This window comes from Ahaetulla prasina, chromosome 11 (genome assembly GCF_028640845.1).
Source record: "Ahaetulla prasina isolate Xishuangbanna chromosome 11, ASM2864084v1, whole genome shotgun sequence".
NCBI classification, from domain to species: domain Eukaryota; kingdom Metazoa; phylum Chordata; class Lepidosauria; order Squamata; family Colubridae; genus Ahaetulla; species Ahaetulla prasina.
This window is the reverse complement of record NC_080549.1, coordinates 21,030,883-21,044,416: the sequence shown is the minus strand read 5'-3', so window position 1 is coordinate 21,044,416 and position 13,534 is coordinate 21,030,883. Positions and strand designations below refer to the sequence as shown.

The 13,534-nt window shown below is 39.7% G+C and overlaps 1 protein-coding gene across 2 annotated transcripts in view; it reads left to right on the top strand.

The window, feature by feature from the left end:
* The window catches only part of COL4A6 (collagen type IV alpha 6 chain), a 199,797-nt gene that overhangs the window by 122,767 nt on the left and 63,496 nt on the right, over nucleotides 1-13,534 (top strand). For both annotated transcript variants that reach the window (XM_058196534.1, XM_058196536.1), the window contains exons 6-8: nucleotides 10,331-10,447; nucleotides 11,432-11,500; nucleotides 12,536-12,571. In XM_058196534.1, the coding sequence (XP_058052517.1) occupies nucleotides 10,331-10,447; nucleotides 11,432-11,500; nucleotides 12,536-12,571 (222 nt within the window). The remainder of the gene's footprint in view (nucleotides 1-10,330; nucleotides 10,448-11,431; nucleotides 11,501-12,535; nucleotides 12,572-13,534) is intronic.

The following is a 13,534-nucleotide window of genomic DNA, read 5'->3' as shown; positions in this document are numbered from 1 at the left end:
GTGCATCATGGGAGCAAGAGTTGGATTTTGAAGAAGCAGTATTAGAAGAAGAGTATTGCCACCTTTGATCTTTGGTGTTGGAGAAGACTCTTATCAATGTCATGGTCAACCAGGAAAACAAACCATGGATCATCAAATAAAGCAATCCAGAGTTCTCACTTGAAGCATAAATGAGCAGGCTCAAATGATCCCACTTTGGATGCATTATGTGAAGACCTAGGTCTCTTGAAACGACTGTCAGGCTAGGAAAAGTGGAAGAAAAGAAGGGGATAATCAATAGCAAGGTGGATGGTAGTGAATGCACTTTTGGAAGACCTGAGAGACCAGGTTAGGCATAAATTGGAATGGAGAAAATAGGTTGATGAGGTCAATAGGAGATGACAGTGACTTGATGACACATCAAATTGACTGGCAAACTGCAAGGGAAGTTAAAAACAAACCAAAAATTAAAACAACAAGGGATAGATATAGATTGGTGGCCGTACCTGCAAATTCAGGCAAGATATAAAAAGGATTTAGAACAATATGGCTTCTGTAAGGAGCAACAAGAGCTTGATAAAATAATACAGGGGATGGAGGAAAAAATGATAACCAAAGTATGTAACTATTTCCGCAGATTTAAAATGGAAGAAGAAACTGTCAAAGAAACTATGATAACCTGGGCAAAGAATTTTGGTTATAATATTGAATTAGAATATTGGGGAAAAAATATAAATTAACAATGTCGGCAGCCTACAAAGAAAATTTAAAGAAAATGTTCTATCGTTGGCATTTAGCTCCAGATAGATTGGCCAAAATGTTTCCAAATTTATCTGCGGAATGCTGGAAATGCAAATACAATCAAGGCACATTCTTCCATATATGGTAGTCGTGTCCAGAAGTCAGAAAGTACAGAATAAGAAAATGGTTAGAATAAATTACGAGTCAACGAACTGAATTAAAACCAGAATTATTTTTACTAGGGATAATAAGAGGAAACTACCGTAAGAATGCTCAATTGCATATAACAACTGAAGCCAGAATTGCATATGCGCAAAACTGGAAACAGGACAGCAGGCCCTCGAGAGAATGGTGATCAAAAAGGTGTTAGATTGTGCTGAGATGAACAGGCTAACATTGGAATTAAAAGAAAGAGGGGAAACAGAATATTATTTAGTCTGGGGCATATGGTACAAATGGCTAGAGAATAGAAGTAAAGATTAAATATAAGGTAATTTGAGAGGTATACTAAAATTTAAAGACAATGTATACAGTTAAAGGAAGAATACGGGATGTTATGTATGCATGAGTATTATCGATGCTGGAGCGCTGTAAAGATTGTAAATGTGATATACAATGATGAAACATTTCCAATAAAAATAATGTAAAAAACCCCAAATTGAATAGCAAACTTCAAAGGGATTCAAAAGACTCGTCAGTCCAGCGGAAACATCTCCAAGGGAAGACCTGGTCACTTGGCATATGTCCTTCCCAGCCTTTTCCTTTTTGTTGGAGGGAATAAAACTGTTGGAGAAAATTGTGATATTTTTTTTGTCTGTTCAATGATGCATTTGCACCTTTCCTAGCTGTCTTACTATATAAAGTTTCTGGATAGGTTACTAATAAACCAACATTAAAAAAATTAAAGACAAAATGGAAGACAAATTCCTAAAAGTAAGTACCAACAACCATAAGTCAACAAAAATGTTCCACCAGTCTGTCCTCATTTTTTCCCCTTATTTTTCTTCCACAAAGTATTTATATCATGCCTCAGTACTGTAATTATGCATAAAGACACTTAGATTCATTTTATTTTACTATATGCAACATGTGACCTTAATTAGTGAGACAGACAGTGGAAATTAGGAATCATTTTCTCCCCCTGGCAATTTAGTTGTGTTTTTTTAAATAATCACTCCTAACCAGAGCAGAAAATTGAAAGATTTGAGATTATGCCCTGTCTTTTTTCCTTCCTTCCTTCCTTCCCTCCTTCCTTCCTTCCTTCCTTCCTTCCTTCCTTCCTTCCTTCCTTCCTTCCTTCCTTCCTTCCTTCGTCCTTCCTTCCTTCCTCTTTGTCAGTACTAACAATAGAACTAATAAACAACCACTAAAGCCAGCAGCATAATACTCAGCAAAGAAACAAATTGAACATGCAGATTTAATTTAGTTTAATTCAATCAGGTTGAGCAGAGAATTGGAGGCTTTCAGAGCACATTCTGGCTGCCCTATCTGTTTTAATTCGTTCTTTCTCTCTTTCCTTTTCTTTATTTTTTGAGAGCATTAATTTTCACCCCCTCATCTTATTGCTTTGTGTCATAATAACAGTTAAGGACAAATACTATGGCTTAAAATGCAAGAGCAGAATGAGTTCAATGTGCAGGTCTGAAACCCCAGACAAACCCAGATTTAACTAAGGGTCCTGTGAAAGACCTTAGCTGGGTAGAGGTAATCCTCAATTTACGACCACAACTGAGCTCAAAATTTCTATTGGTAAGTGAGACATTTGTTAAGTGAGTTTTGCCCCATTTTATGACCTTTCTGTTGTTACGTTGGTAACATAGTTAGAACTGTGCTGGCGCAATGGTTAGAATGCAGTTGTTGTGTCCCACTCCTCCGCTGACGGCCGGGTCAGGGAAATCCGAATCAGGCTTGCCTCTGCAGCTCTGCCCAAAGTCCTAGCAAAGTCCTCAGAGCAGGCAGGAGACCAGTAAGTGACTTCAGCAAGATAAGTTCGACTTTTGCCTGACTCAGAGAATGCCAGAAAGCAGATCCTTTATATAGGCCATGGGGTGTGGCTCCATGACTCAGCACTCATTAAGGCCTGCCCCTCCCTTCCCTCTGTTGCCTCCGCCTATCCAATCTTCTGATGTGAGGGTCACTCCAATCAGCTGTTGGTAATAAACCCTCCTCAGGCTCACATGCTGTGGAGGAGGGGGAGGGGTCTAGCTGCTCCATTTGCCTGGGCATGGAGTCAGGGCTGGGGCCGGGAGGTGCTCCTTCTTCTGCAGTTTGTCTGGGCATGGAGCCAGGACTGGGGCCGGGAGGCATACATTCCTCCGTGTTCGGGAGCAGATAAGAAGGCCCCGGCTGCTCTGAGGGCGGGCAAGACACAACAGCAGTATTGCAGCCTACTTCTGCTGACTGCCAGCCCTTCAAGGTTGACTCAGCCTTCCATCCTTCCAAGGTCGGTAAAAAGAGGACCTAGATTGTTGTAGGCAATATGCTGACCATGTAAACTACTTAGAGAGGGCTGTAAAGCACTATGAAGCGGTATAGAAGTCTAAATGCTATGGTATTGCTATAGTTATTAAATGAATCTGGCTTCCCATTGACTTTGCTTGTCAGGGGATCATATGATCCCGGAACACTGCAACCGTCATAAACACATGCCAGTTAACAATCATCTGAATTTTGATCACATGACCCTGGGGATGCTGCAGTGGTCCTAAAGTGTGAAAAATGGACCTACGTCAGTATTTTTCTGTGCCGTTATAACTTTGAACTGCCACTAAATGAACTGTTGTAAATCAAGGATTACCTGTAGTAAAGATGCTACAGGAATGATAGCCAAGTGAGACACCCCAAGCAGTGAACGTATGATCCCAGTGGGGATGTGAGCATAGTAGGAAGAGCCCCACAGGTTCAGGATGGCTGTACATGAATGGGTGGGAGGGAAAGAGGTCACCATAGGTCCTACCAAAGAAACTGCTCCCAGATGGACTTCATTTATTGTGTTGCTACAGCTGTTGGGAAAATCTTGTCTGTAGCTGCCATCTCTCCTTGCATTTGTGGCTGATTAACCACTGATGTCCCAGAAAAAGGGCCTGAAGGAACTTCCCCTCCCCACCTGCCTGGCACATTCCCACTTTTTCCTCCCCGGCCCTCACCCCCATCTTGATGTAGATGTTTAGCTTTTCCCACGGAAGGATGTTGAGAAGTTTGGAAGTTGAGATGCATCAGTCATAGTTTTTCAGCTGAAAATACAAGGCTGGCCGAATGGAAACATTTCAGGGAGCGATAGCATATGTACTGGCTTCTATCAGCTCGTGTGTGTACGGTTCAAAAGCAAACCAAACAAAACCGCAGGCTGTTTGAAAAAAAGGATCTGGCGTGAACTCAAGAGGCCCCTTTTAATGTTCCTAATACACAAATTTGTGCCTTCCGATTCGGCAGATTTCTCTCTTCCTTAAGTACTGTGCCTCTCCTGTTTGGATTTACTTAGAAATAAGTTTCCTTCACTGGGAAAGAGCTTACATTTAGTTCAGCGTACATAGGATTTTGGTTTCATATTTTTCAATTTAGGTTCTGACTGGTCCATCATCTTAAAGATCGGAGTCGCCAAAGCTTCTCAGGAGACTTGATTTGGCCAAGAAATTCCTTCCAGAAATTAGCAACCTATTGTAGGGCAGGACAAGAAGCAATGGTTGAAAAGTAATCAAAGAGAAAAGCAACCTAGAATTAAGGAGAAATTTCCTGACAGTGAGAACAACTCATCAGTGAAACACTTCAGAAGTCATGGGTGCTCCATCACTGGAGATTTTCAAGAAAAGATTGGATGACCATTTGTTTGAAATGGTATAGGCTTTCCTGTTTGAGCAGCGGGTTGGACTACTAGATCTCCAAGGTCCCTTTCGACTCTGTTATTCTAGATGCGACAAAAATTAAAAGTTATTGAAGATACGGGGATTCATTTCAACAACTAATTATGATGTTATCTGTTCAGTCGTGTCCGACTCTTGGCATTTCTATGAGCCAGATCTCTCCCCATCTTCTAATCTTGCACTGCTTCTTTGAGTTGTTCTATGCACTGGTTGGTATCAGCTTTACTGGTGCATTTCAACAACTGTGTTTCATTCATTTCAAGCAACTACCGTCAAGTCTCCCTTTACTCATTCTTGATTCCCGGTGTGGAAGGGGTGAATAGTAAGAGCTGGAGATGGTCTCTCATCCTCATTCTAGCTTGCAGCTCTGGGTTTCTTGGGAACTTCTCCAAGTCCTCACCACCTAATATTATGTTAACCAAATGTAAATTAAATTTAGTTCTGGCTTCACATCTTCTTGGAGAGAATTCAGCACACCACTCAAAGGCCAAATCAGGTCTTTGCCTGAAAAAAAAAAGTGATCTGTCATAAGGGATTAAAATACTTTCCTTAACAGAAGACATTAAAACTCTGGGTGGCTTATAGTTTTGGAAGAATAAAAAAAAACTAACACCAAGAAGTCACATAAGGGAAATATATAAACTGGTGATAATTTTAGAAATAAAATGCTATTTTTTTCTCTTACTAGCATTGTGCTAGAACTTTAGATATTTGGCTACAATTCTCATTATTGTTGGTCATTATTGATAATAGTCTAGTGGGCACTGAATTGCCAAACTTATGTAATTGTCAAACTCACTAAGATAGTCCAGGTCATTGTACTTCATTTTTGGAATTTTAATTCTTCTATTAGTATTATTTTTAGATAAACTCTATTAACAACAGAGTCTTGAAAGCCTGCACTTCCCATATTTTCTCTCTTATACAGTAGTGAATTAGGGCATAACCAATCTGGTCTTCTTTCTTGCTCTTTCTATTTCCTAGGCTTAATGTGTATTTTGTAATTCTTGTGTGATATTTACTCCCAGGTCATCCCTTTGGCTCTCTAACCTGTAGATAGAATAATAAGGATTGTAGCCCAAGACAGCCTTGGAGAGTTGATGCAGAATTATTAGTATGAATTGCCTTCTTAGATGGTGCTCAGTTAAATTACCGCAATCTATAGTTGAAGACACAGCACTACTGGCTTATGTATATCCATAATGAAATTCCTGGGGCTGGCCAGGAATAGGAACTTCCTGTTCAGTGGTGGTCAGTGGCAAGGAAATAAAAGTAGGACATACCTGTAGTAGTTGATACGTCTGGTTAGCCCACTGTGTGAAACCCGAAGCTTCAACTGAATGAGTCTTGCATTTGACGAGGATCTTGATTTTTGTTGACAACGTGGATCCTGAAAGAAAACATTTCCCCTTTCAGATGTGATATTAGGTTATCTCAATGCTCTCTTCCCAGCAGCATGCTATGTAACACTTCATTTCAAACATTTTGTGCGTGTAAAAAAAAAACATTCCCATTAGAAAACTAGGAATATATTCCAGACACAAAGCAGTTCTTGCAGATCAGATAAGTTTAAGGTCATTTCCAGATCGATTGAGGAATGACTGTGAGAAGTTGAGCAGATGTCCTCCATTGGCACCTCATATGAACTTGAAGTTCTTCACGGAACTTCTCCATGAAGAAAACCTAGGTTATTTTGCACCCTTTGTAAGCAGTAGTGAGCTAAATAACATAGTTATTTAGCAAATAAATATGGCCTCCTAACTCATACATAGGTGATTCTAGGCAATTTAGGTAAAGGTAAAGGTTCCCCTCACATATATGTGCTAGTCATTCCCGACTCTAGGGGGCGGTTCTCATTTCTGTTTCAAAGCTGAAGACATCCAAAGATGTCTCTGTGGTCATGTCGCCGGCATGACTCAACACCAAAGGCACACGGAACGCTGTTACCTTCCCACCAAAGGTGGTCCCTATTTTTCTACTTGCATTTTTTACCTGCTTTTGAACTGCTAGGTTGGCAGAGGCTGGGATAAGGAACAGGAGCTCACCCTGTTATGCGGCTTTAGGAATTCGAACCTCTGGACTGCCGACAAGCTCAGCGTCTTAACCACTGGGCCACTGCATCCCTTTTTATAATTTACAACCCAATTTACAACATTAAAAAAATCTTGGATGAAAAACAAAATGTCTTCAAGGTAAAACGAAGTCCAGCTGCCTTTTGAAAAAGCACCTTTGGGACAACCATGACCTAGATGACTGAGAATCCCCATAGACCAGGGGTCTCCAACCTTGGTCCCTTTAAGACTTGTGGACTTCAACTCCCAGAGTTCCTCAGCCAGCTTTGCTGGCTGCGGTACTCTGGGAGTTGAAGTCCACAAGTCTTAAAGGGACCAAGGTTGGAGATCCCTGCCATAGACAATGAAGAGGGATGTACCATCAACTTAGAACTAGCACTGATCTTATACCCTGAAACTCTGAGCACCAAACTGGAGTATAAGAAAGTGGCTCTTGGATGTTTACAGGGATTTGAAAGGAGAAGATAATTTCATCCATAAATCCTCTGTAGTCTGATCTGATTATCTGCTTAGGTTTGGGACTGCTGGATTCCCTTTACAAACTTATTTCTACTGGATTAGCTTGTCCCCAGGAGATATCTGCAACCTTCTGGCTATAAAACTAAATACATAAATAAATGTTTGAAGGACAGCATATGTTAGCTTTGAGCTGTCGTGGGTCAGCGCGTATGTTTTATTACAAGATGCTTTGTTGACATAAAATACTACCAAGCCCCAAACAAGGAATTAATACAGCGATTTACAATATATTTACATTTTTTTCCTTTATAGGATTAAGTCTTCAGGCGGGTTGCACAAAGTCTATTCAGTTCAAGGGACAGACTAACTTGTGATTGCATAGCAAGGATCACATTCTACAAGGGGAGGAACAATAGCTGGTTTTCCATCGGATAAAAGTTTTAAAGACATTAATGAATGATTCTTGGTGTTCTCCGAGCTTGCTCTCTCTCTCCCCCTCCCACCTTACCAAACTCAGAAAGCACCAAGAATCCCTCATTTCAACCTTGAACTACAAATATTCTCCTTTAATGATAACATTAATGAGTGTTTTGTTGCTGTAAGCCTTCCTTCCTTCCCTCCCTCCCATCTCCCATCCCTCCCTTCCATCTTTCTCCCTGCCTTCCCCTCCATCATCATCATTCTTTTTGGCAGTGCTCTTTGACTTGTTGCAGCATTAATTGTCTAGCCAAAGGAATTCCTTTCAGGCTTGTTTTTAAAAGTGATAAAAAATATTTTAAACTGATGAGCATATTTGGAAATGCTTAATTCATACCAGGAGCTATTTTCCATAGTGAGTAGGACTTACACTTGATAGCTGAGCAGCTTCTATTTTATACTATTTATTTTTAATCAGAATTTTTTTTTAAAAAAAAATCAAGTTTGTTAGTCCATGATCATCACATAAAATGATTTCAGTTCCAGGTCTGGCATTAGGCCTTTGCAATTAAATACATGATTTGTGCTGATGACATTCATCCTCTAGATCAGGGGTCTCCAACCTTGGCAACTTTAAGTCTGGTAAACTTCAACTCCCAGAACTCCCAGATTTCTGGGAGTTGAAGTCCTCCAGGCTTAAAGTTGTCAAGGTTGGAGATCCCAGCTCTAGATTTTCAAACTAAGATTCTTACCTAAACAGAGATCCACTATTTAAGCTTCTTACGTGAAAAAGTTGTCTGGGTAAAATGTTCTTCACTTGTTTTATGATGATGATGACATTTGAAAGGATAAAGAACAGTCAGAGTGCCCTAAATATTTAGATACATTTGTTGGCATTTAATGAAGAAAGAATACACTTGGAGGTACTGCAAACTTGACGGTTGACTGGGCTCATACATCAACCTTACAGTACTTAGAAACACAATAAATTTTTTCAGTTTCTGTAACAGACCAAAGGTATAAATCCTGCAAAGTGAGCATTCTCGAATAGTTGTCCCAAAGCTGCTTTTTGAAAAGGCAACTGGACTTCCTTGGTTTTTTCCTTGAAAACCTTTTGCTTCTCATCCAAGAAGCTTCTTCAGTTCCATTCGTTTTGAAGCAAAAGGTTTTTAAGGAAAAAACCAAGAAAGTCCAGTTGCCTTTTGAAAAAGCAGCTGTCAAGGTTCCAGAAAAACCTAGTATGGTTTCCAGGCCTGACAGCAGCTTTAGGACAACCATGACCTGAATGATTGAGAAAATCCATAGACGTTCTCGAATTATCTGCTGAATCTCAGTTATACTGTTCTTATTAGAATTCCTGCCTTGTCCTGTATGTTCTCAGCTGATAAATTCTAAATGTTCTTGAGAACATCTTGAAGTCCATCCCATTGAATCCTTCAGCCCCAATGGTTCACTCAACTGTGACGGAGATGGGGGGGTTAAGAAGATTTATCTATTCTCCAAAGCACCTGAAGACAGGACAAGAAGCAACAGATTGAAACTAATCAAGCAACCTAGAACTAAGGAGAAATTTCCTGACAGTTAGAGCAATTAATCAGTGGAACAACTTGCCTCCAGAAGTTGTGAATGCTCCAACACTGAAGGTTTTAAAGAAGAGATTGGATAACCATTTGACTGAAATGGATAGAGTTTCTTGCCTTAGCAGGAGATTGGACTAGAACAGGGGTCTCGAACCTTGGCAACTTTAAGATTTGTGGACTTCAACTCCTAGAATCCCTCAGCCAGCAAAGCTGGCTAAGGAATACTGGGAGTTGAAGTCCACAAATCTTAAGTTGCCAAGGTTTGAGACCCCTGGACTAGAAGACCTTCAAGGTCTCTTATAACTCTGTTATTCTGTTATTTGGATGCACGGAGAGGATTTAAGGTTGCTCACAGAGCTCTGTGTTTTTGCATGGTGGCAAAAGACTAACTTGCCTCTTGGAAAAATGCAATCAAAATCTCCGATCCCTGCAGATGCAGCTTAAACACACACCCTTCCTTCCTCATTTTGTTTTACAATCAGAATTCAAAGCCACAATGTAAGCTTGCTTTCGTAGAGCTATTTCTGCTGCCATCTGCTGTTTTGATTTCAGAGGATAGGGAAAACTGCACAGAGATGAAAGCACAGCCGGTATCTTCAGTCCACCTACAGATGGTCAGGACAAACTTTTGTTAGAAGCAGTTAATAAAGAATGTGTTTTTGTTAATTTTTCAGTAGGATTGCACCCACTGAATCAGAGCCTCAGAACTGATTAACTGTCTCACTAATCCAACACGTAGGTTATCAGGTTGAGGCATACAAATATAAACAAATGTACTTTACATGACTATACATTCTTTATAAAATGAGGAACTGATTGAAAATTATTTTAGCTTTATTTCCCCATGAAGATGATAACATTTGGAAAGATAAATAGCAGTCAAAGTGCCCTGAATATTGGGATAAGGTTGTTGGCATTTAATGAAGAGAAAAATACCTCTGGGGCTATTGCAAACTTGGGAGTTGACTGGGCTCATAAATAAATACAATAAACACAATAGATCTTTGCAGTTTCCACAGCTGAATAAATGTGTAAAGCATCCAAAGAACGGATATGGAGTAAATGTGTAAAAAAAATACACATCTGGTGTTATCAAGTTCAGGTATGCAAATATAAATGTATATCCTCCTAGGCAAGGACAATTCAGTTCCCATGCATTCTTTAAAAATTAAGAAGTGATTAAGAAATATTAATTTTTGCTTCTTCTTTTTTCCTTGAACAGGGACACCCCGGTCAGCCTGGACCCAGAGGTCTTCCTGGTTTAGATGGCTGTAATGGTACTATTGGAAGTCCTGGTACCTCTGGATCGGATGGATTCCCTGGTCCCCAAGGACCACCGGTATTTCTTGATGTAGCTTTTGTCCTAGGTTGAGTTAGGTGGTTGGGAAAGAGATCTGGATATCTTAAACCTGTTTCTCAACCTTGGCAGCTTTAAGATGTTTGGATTTTAACTCCCAGAACTCCCCAGCCAGCATAACTGTCTTAAACAGTCTTAAACAGTTACTACTATGAATGGTTCTAAGGCCGCTTTCTTTATAAATATTCCTAGAATAATTATTCTAGGGAGTCTAATTATTTCCCTTTTTTAGCAGCCAAGCAAAAAATCATAGATCTCTATCACATCATGTCAACTCTTTCCTATCTTGAGAGCAAATGATTATCTAGAGATACTTCAGAGATGCCATTCTCTTTGGAAAAGTCCTACTCCGGTAGTGGGAAGATTTATACATTATAGCAAGCCATAGCCCAACTATAAGTAACCAGCAGTATTCTAAGCCATGATGTGTGGTTGGTAGACCACAATAGCTAGATTTAAAAAATAGCTGGATTTAAATTTGTTTAAACAAAATTTAAACAGGTTATCCTAAATTCAAGGTGTATTGTGGCTTAAAATATGAATAATAAGAAATTTCCAAGAAACACATTCTGACATAACAAATGACATATAAAGTCTTTAATGTATATCAAATTGGTTGGTTGGTTGTGTTTGGTTGAGTTGGGTTGGGTTGGGTTGAGTTGAGTTGAATTGGTTGGTTGATTGGTTGATTATGCATCATCAAGTTGATGTCATCTCATGGAGATCCACCTAGATAGATTTTTCTCCATGACGATCTATTCCTAACTGGTCCTTCTGATCTTCCAACAGTGCATCCATCATAGCTATAATAGAATGTATAGAATGCAAATGAATTCTACATACATTTCTTAGATTTTTAATTTCAGCTTCAGGACAACTAAGCTTTGAATTTACTCTAACTACCTTTTTAATTTATTTTTCCTAAAGAGTATCTTTTGCACTTGTTTTCTTAATTTCTATATCCAGGGTCAGCCTGGTCCTAAAGGCCCCAAAGGTGAACCTGTCTATGCCCCAGGGATTTTTAAAGGAGTGAAGGTAAGAAATGTCCAGATAAAGGAACTGTAGGAGGAGGCATGTCTAATCAATTAACTTTGACATTTCCATTTGAGAGGAAGAAGACAACTTCAAAAAGATTATGCCTGTGTTTGATAAATTGGCTTTAGAAATCTAAAAAGCTGTCCAGTTGTTTCAAATTGGTATTTGCCCAGGTATCTGTGGAGATTCTCAGGCATCCAGGTCATGGTTGTCCCAAACCTGCTTTCTTTCACAAGGCACCTGGACCTTCTTGGTTTCCTTGAAGACATCAGAAGTAAAAACTGAAGAAGAGTTTTGGATGAGAAGCAAAACTTCTTCAAGCAAAACAAAAAAGCACCCTTTGGGACAATCTGCCCAGATGTTTTTAGCCACTGGTGGGATTCAAAATACTGACTTTGGTCTGATCCAACTTGACTTTTTTTATCCTCTTAATTCATTTTCAATCAAATGGTTGTTGTTTTTGCTGCCAACATTTTGACTAACCCAACTAAGTCCAGAATCAAGACATTCTAGTCATCGCTACAGAGACTGTATTTAAGTCTTTGATTGGGAAGCTATCTGTCTCCCACGATTTAAAAAAAAAAACATTTCTCTTCATCCCCCTAATTTTGGGTTGGGATAGTTGAATTAAGGCTGACAGAAAAGTAACTTGTCCATGTTACTGGGCATCTGGTGGCTCAACAGACTAATGCAGTCTGTTATTAACAGCAGCTGCCTGCAATTACTGCAGGTTCTAGTCCCACCAGGCCCAAGGTTGACTCAGCCTTCCATCCTTTATAAGGTAGGTAAAATGAGGACCCAGATTGTTGGGGGCAATAAAAGTTGACTTTGTATATAAATATACAAATAGAATGAAGACTATTGCTAACATAGTGTAAGCCACCCTGAGTCTTCGGAGAAGGGCGGGATATAAATGCAAATAAAAAAAATGTAGTGATCCCTATTTTTTTTTAACAAACCAACATTTTCTATAATACATTTCCCTGCTAATCTATGTTTCATCTAAGTGCTTGCTGTTTTTATGTTATTATTTAGGGAGAAAGAGGTCTTCCTGGGCTGGATGGTGCTATTGTAAGTTCATTTCCCTTGTAATTTCTGTTTTCCTTGCCTGTGTGTTGCATAATTTTTGGCAAAACTCAATTAGTAAAGAGGGAAAAAAAATGACGTTGTTTCCAGCATCGTAGTGTTTTGAACTTTGCTTAGAAAACCTTAGTCCCAAATCTACCTCAATCGTGGAAACTTATTAGATGACTGGCTTGTCACAACCACAACTCACATTACAGACTTCTTATGAGGAGAAAAGTAGACTTGATCACCTTGGGAGGAAAATAAACAAATGAGGTAGACAAGGAGTGTTTTACTTTTCTTAACTGCTGTTTAATCTTTACAAAACTTACAGAACCACAGAACTGTTTGCAGAGAGGAAATTCTACAAGTAGGAATACAGTCCAAGGTTCCCCTGCAGAGTTCCACACTGTGTGTTTGGTGGAAGGACAAACAATAGCTTTCTTGTTAGAAGAGGAAGATACGAGTAACACACATGTCCAGCACAAAGCCCAAGGGTGTCATGGCTGCCGTGTCACCATGGCATAAAATATGATGTCTGTGGTACCATTCCCCCCCGCCCCACAGGTAGCCAGGGGACCTTTTGTTTATGACTAGCATTTTTCCTATTGTGGATTTTTCTCGAATTTCTGATTTATGTCTGTTAGATTTTTGGGGGGAGTAGCTCCCAGAAATAGCTAGTTAGAGAGAGAGGATGGGGATGGATAGTTAGGATAGAGAGAGGGGAGGGTGGGGGATGGATAAGATGGATGATAGACAGACAGACAGACAGACAGACAGACACACTAGCTTCTAGTTGTCCAACTGCCTTACATGAGAAAGACCTTTCAGCCCCCACAGCCTTATGTAGGACTGGGTTTAGCTGAAAGAAAAGCCACTGGGACGGGAAAGGAAGATACAGGGAAGAATCAAGAGGGGTTGAAAAGGGGAAAAAAAACAAACCATAAAAATTGGCTTCCTACAACCAGA